At 26.5% G+C, this 6,005-nt stretch overlaps 1 protein-coding gene across 2 annotated transcripts in view; it reads right to left on the minus strand.

The window, feature by feature from the left end:
- Positions 1 to 6,005, minus strand: part of Prp3 (pre-mRNA processing factor 3) — a 23,049-nt gene that overhangs the window by 10,654 nt on the left and 6,390 nt on the right. For both annotated transcript variants that reach the window (XM_014415666.3, XM_014415668.3), the window contains exons 5-8: positions 4,646 to 4,804; positions 4,312 to 4,500; positions 3,050 to 3,210; positions 2,731 to 2,816 (exon numbers count right to left, since the gene is read on the minus strand). In XM_014415666.3, coding sequence (XP_014271152.1) covers positions 2,731 to 2,816; positions 3,050 to 3,210; positions 4,312 to 4,500; positions 4,646 to 4,804 — 595 coding nt within the window. The remainder of the gene's footprint in view (positions 1 to 2,730; positions 2,817 to 3,049; positions 3,211 to 4,311; positions 4,501 to 4,645; positions 4,805 to 6,005) is intronic.

Here is a 6,005-nt window from a genome sequence, read left to right on the forward strand (position 1 = left end):
GACAACCATATCATAAACATAACAAATATAAACTAAAATATAATTGTTTTATTGAAGAAAATTTAAAAATAGAATATAGATGTTTTATTTTGATAAGTACATATTTATTTTGATACTTCCTTTTGTTGTAATCGATAGGGAATATAAGCATCAATATTCCGATATTATTTTATCCAAATATCGATATTTTGTTTAAAAAGACTAGAAAATTGTATAGTGATTTAAAAAAAAGGATTATCGATATTTTATTTTGATAATTACATATTTATTTCGATATTTTCTATTGTTGTAATATAGATATGGTATATAAAAACTATATTACGATATTACTTTATCGAAATATCGATATTTTGTTTAAAATGACTAAAATAATATACACAGATTTTAAAATAGGAATATCGATATTTTATTTTGATAATTACATATTTTTTCTATAATTTATATTGTTGTGCTATCGATATGGAATATTAGCAACAATATTCCGATATTATTTTATCAAAATATCGATATTTTGTTTAAAAAGGCTAGAAAATTATATAGTGATTTTAAAATAGGAATAACGATATGTTATTCTGAAATTACATATTTATTTCGCTATTTTACACTATTTTAATATTGATATGGAATATAAGAAACAATATTTCCATATTATTTAATCAAAATATCGATATTTTGTTTAAAACGACTAAAATAACATATAGGAATTTAAAATAGGAATATCGATTTTTTATTTTGATTTTACATATTTATTTCGATATTTTACACTATTTTAATATTGATATGGAATATAAGAAACAATATTTCCATATTATTTAATCAAAATACCGATATTTTGTTTAAAAAGACTAAAATAACATATAGGAATTTTAAAATAGGAACATCGATATTTCATTTTGATAATTACATATTTTTTTTCGATATTTTACAGTGCTATAATATCGATATGAAATATTAGCAACAATATTCCGATATTATTTTATTGAAATATCGATATTTTGTTTTAAAAGACTAGAAAATTGTATAGATTAATTACAAATGGATTATCAATATTTTATTTTGATAATTACATATTTATTTCGATAGTATCTAATGTTGTAATTTTGATATGGTATATAAGAATAATATTCCTTAAAAATATTTTTAAGCTTTTTATAAAATTTTCTTAATATTTATGAACCAAATATCGATATTTAGATTAAAAGATATCGAAATATCTTTTTTAATATTTTATATCGATATTAATAACAATGTTAATTATCGAAAGAAACTTGAATTTATAACTTTAAAATATTGAAAAACTATTTTAATGCTTTTTATAAAATTTTCTTAACCTTATTAAACTTAAACCAATTATCGATATTTCTATTTAAAAAATTTCGAAATATTGATATCGATATTATCAACAATGTTAAATACCGGAATGAATATGAAATTTTCAAAATTAAATATTGAAATACCTTGTTGATAATCTTCCATATCGATATTATTAAATATATTTAATATCGAAATGGATATGAAATTATTGAAACCAAATATTGATATTTCACTTTAAATTTGTCTAGTATTTTTAAACAAAATATCGATATTTCAATAAAATAATATTAGAATATTGTTTCAATTATCGATATAGATATTAATAACATTATTAAAGATTGAATGGATTTTAAACTGTTGAAACAATATATCGATCTTTTGATAATACAATATCGGAATATTATTGCTAATGTTAGAAATAAATAATTCTAAAAATGTCAAATATCGAAATACTGTCATTAATATTTCCTTTAGCAAAATATATTTATTTCATATATCACATACTTCTATTACAATGTTTCTTGTATTTATCCCAACTTTTAAGGTGCGACTTTTTTTTTTTTAGAAACCCATATTCCGATACTATCGAAGGAAAATATCGATATTTCGATAATATCGATATCGATATCCCATCCCTAATTCAAGGTAGGAGAAAAGGTTAAGTGAAGTGTGGGGTACAATGGATGTCCAATTGGCTTCGACAATCAGAAGGGCTTTGTCTATAGGAATGTTGGTGAATAAACTCTCTACATCAAAAGAAACAAGAATATAATGGTCAGGAATAGTGAATAATAAGAGATCACGGAAGTGAAAGGAATTATGAATATCATATGAATTATGGTGACTGAAGGTTTGTAAAGAGGGAAGTAAGAATTTGCTGAGTTTTAACAGAGGGAGAATTGATATTAGTTTTATATCATATAAGCAATATATTTTACAAATATAAGCAAATATTTTACAAATATATAGTAAATCAATTTACACATTTCTTCTCAGCTAAGATATCTTCCTCTATTATGTATGGACTCTTAATTTTTTAATGTTTCAACTACTCTTTGCTTTGGAAAATTCACTACGTTATTACAAAATTTGAATTCCCAGAATCAAGTTTTTTTTTTTTGTTTTTGTTTCATGCCATTATTTAAAAGATAATTTAGAGAAATGATAGTTGAAAAATTATAAATCACAGAATGTTAAATGCATAATTAAATCAAGAGTTTGTAAATATATAAATGAAATAAACTTATTAAAATAATTTTAAAAAAATTCAAATAGTTCTAAATTCTAATATAATTTCTTAATTTAATTAATGATTTACAAGCAAACAGCAAATTCTGAACTTATAAATAGGAAATACGTCAGCATCAAACTTTTATTGAAATCAATAAACAAAATAATAACCAAGATTATACATACTAGGCGCTTTCATTTGAATAGGATGCTCTATAAGATGTGTAATTGCTTCTTCTTTCAGTTTTGGTTCCTCATCATCGGGGCCATATCTAAAAAATTGAAAACATTTCAATATAAGCAATAAATAAAATAAATATCAAACTGATATATTTAAATCTGAGGTCAGCAGAGACTAGCATGACTCAATGATGCCCACTAATTTGCCTGAATGAACTCAGTTCCATATCTTTGTAAACAACAATTTTCTCCTTGAATACATAATTGAAAACTAAAATAATGATAATTATAAAATAAGGATGAATAAAAATATAACAATACTAACGAATCATTGAAAAGTATCACTGAGTCCCACCATTCCACATGAGGTATGTCTGCTGAGGTCTGTTCAACCTTTGGAGCAATCTGTGCTAGTTTAGTAGCTGATGTAATCCCCGTCTTTTTTGCAATTTGAGAAATTTCACTCTGAAGTTTTTGTAGCTGAGCCTGTAATTTAAGGTATGTAATTAATGCAATCACTTAGGACTCCAGAAAAAGATTCCCAATCTCTTATTCTAATCATGGTGTTGGATTATTATCATCAAACTGAAGATCTGAAATTCTGTCAAGACAGATTTTTTCTAATCTTCAAGCTCATACATAAATGGGCTGACAATCCAGCAAGGGTTCTGAATTATTCCCCTCTTGCCTAAGCCCATTTATGGATTAAATTTAATAACTATCAAATCTGAGAATCAAATAAAATAAAATCTTTCTAAAGAGAAGCAAATCTTTCATGGTCAGAAGCAGGACTCAAAAGAATAATTTTTATAATTATTTATTATTGTACATCTTATTTTTAATCCTTTTTGCTCATTTTTATATAATTTCTAATCCCACCTTAGTTTACTTCTTTATATTTTATGATCTTCCATTGTCAACATATATTTTTAGTAGTTTTGTATATTTTTTAGCCCTAATAAAGCCTTACAAAGTGGGGGAAAATGTTGGTAAATAAATAGTTTATAACCATTTTTTGTTCCTTTATCCATCCCTGACCATCACCTCCATATATTCAGAAAAATACGGTCAATCATTTATACATAAAATCAAAATAATTAATATTTGATCACTCATTAAACATTAAATTATGAAATACTAATTAGGTATTAAGTACAGGTAGTAGGATGAAGGCATAGAACACCTTACAAAATTATTATGTATTCAAAAAATTTTTTTGTAGGATTTGGTCTTTATCACATTTTAAATTACTGCTACTGATAATAAAATAATGTTTGTTGGTGTATATTTATACCTAATGTAGCATATTATTTCATATCTTACTAAGTAAATTACAATAAGTGAAGAGCATTTATAAGACAGTTACAAAAATTGAGGAGACATAACAATTCATTTAATTTTTAAAAATGGGGCTAAGGTTCAGAAATATTATAAATCAATGAACAAAGTATTAAATTTGACTGTTTGATACTTAAGAAACTTTATTCTTTTAAAGTGAAGATCAATTGACTAATAAATAATGAATGAGGTTATTAAATCTTCAGTTAAAAATAGATAAAACAGGCAGCCAACTTCCTTTTTTCTTACCTTCATTCTCATCCTGTCTGCCATTTGTTGAAACTTTCCAGGTTCATGGAAGCGTAAAGCCTTTCTGTTTCTAACATTTGATCTGGCTGAAATTCGGGGATCAAAAAACTTGGCCTCTGAACTTTCTTCAGCTGGTTTCTCCTGAAGTTGAGCTTTAAATTCCTCCCTCTTTTTGGCTCTGATATTTGCCTGAAGGAAAGAAGTAGATAAAAAATATATATATATTTACACATGCTTAGATACACAAATATACTATCATTAAATTTTTATTATTTCATTGAAATATAGATAAATCTCATGATAAAAATATGGCATATGTTAATGATTAACTTACCTTGAGCGTAGGTACAACATGAGTAAGTTGAACTTCCCTCCCGGTGCTGTCAACAGTTCTGCCTTCACTGTCCAGGATCAGAGGAGTAGGCTTGCCAACCTGTATCCCAGATCCATCAAAACCAAGCACACCACTGCTCAATTTATTTTTTATTTGAGCCTGTAATAAATAGGTAATTAAAATAAGAAGATGAAATAAATTTATATGAAAATCTTTTTTTTTAATATCAGTAACTAAAAAACTAAAAGTGACAACCATTAAATGGCTATAACATTGATATTCATATAAAAGTTGTTAACTGAAAGCAATATTTCAGTTCATTGTAAGCATAGGCCGGATTTTCGTGCAATTGAATCTTTTGTTCTCTAGCTTCAAATTTAGCCAAACCAAAAAAATTATATGAATATGATTATATGAATATGACGTTCACTTCACAGACGTTTGGCACACAGTTCAGAACAACATATTTTTCTACTTAAATGCAGGTCAAATTCCCTTTTTCCTAAATCTATTAACAATTCTCTTAAACATATTTCTATGTCTGGTCCACTTCATTCTAAACTTTTGCTGTATTCTACCAAATTCAAAAAGTCTCTACTTAATTTAAAGATCCACGAAACCATTCAACAAATTCATTTTCTCCAAAACAACATCTCCTCTCTCTCACATATTTTACGAACCAACATAGGTGAGACCCATTTTGGAGGTCTTCCCACGTTAATTACCACAATTTCCAACTCAACCCGCATACACAAAAAACAAAAACTCATTAAGAAGTTCAATAACCTTTATCAAGAATCACTAACCAACAAAATTTATCCCAAAGGTCAAGAAAATTGGGTCCTTAATATCTCATCTACTGATATTCCCGCCAATGTACTCAATATTCTTAGCCTAGGTCTCAATTTCTCCATACCCAAATCTACACAAAAAATTATTCCAGAATTACTCACTGACTTAGAATACATTCCCAACGACCCCCTATTTCATCATTCTAATGATGAGAGTTATCACGCACTACTATTTGCAATACCATCTCTAATTACCTACAACACCCTCCATCCTTTTCTTCCAATTTTTCTCCCCTTTTCTTTAAAGACCTTTCTTTCACCCGATCCTTTCTTAGTTCACATGATGACATTATTATCACCAAAGCAGACAAAGGTAACAAGACTGTCATTATGAACAGCTCTGACTATAATGAAAAAATGACCCAACTCCTATCCGATCATTCCACATACACCAACACCACTACGTCCCGTGATCCTACACCTTCTTTAAAAACAACTTTTAATAAGCATCTTAAAATCTCTTAGATTGTAAATTTATTAATTATCCCACTTACAGAAACCTAATCTCT

The sequence above is a fragment of the Halyomorpha halys genome, unplaced genomic scaffold (genome assembly GCF_000696795.3).
Source record: "Halyomorpha halys isolate HHAL.00 unplaced genomic scaffold, Hhal_1.1 Scaffold106.1, whole genome shotgun sequence".
NCBI lineage: Eukaryota > Metazoa > Arthropoda > Insecta > Hemiptera > Pentatomidae > Halyomorpha > Halyomorpha halys.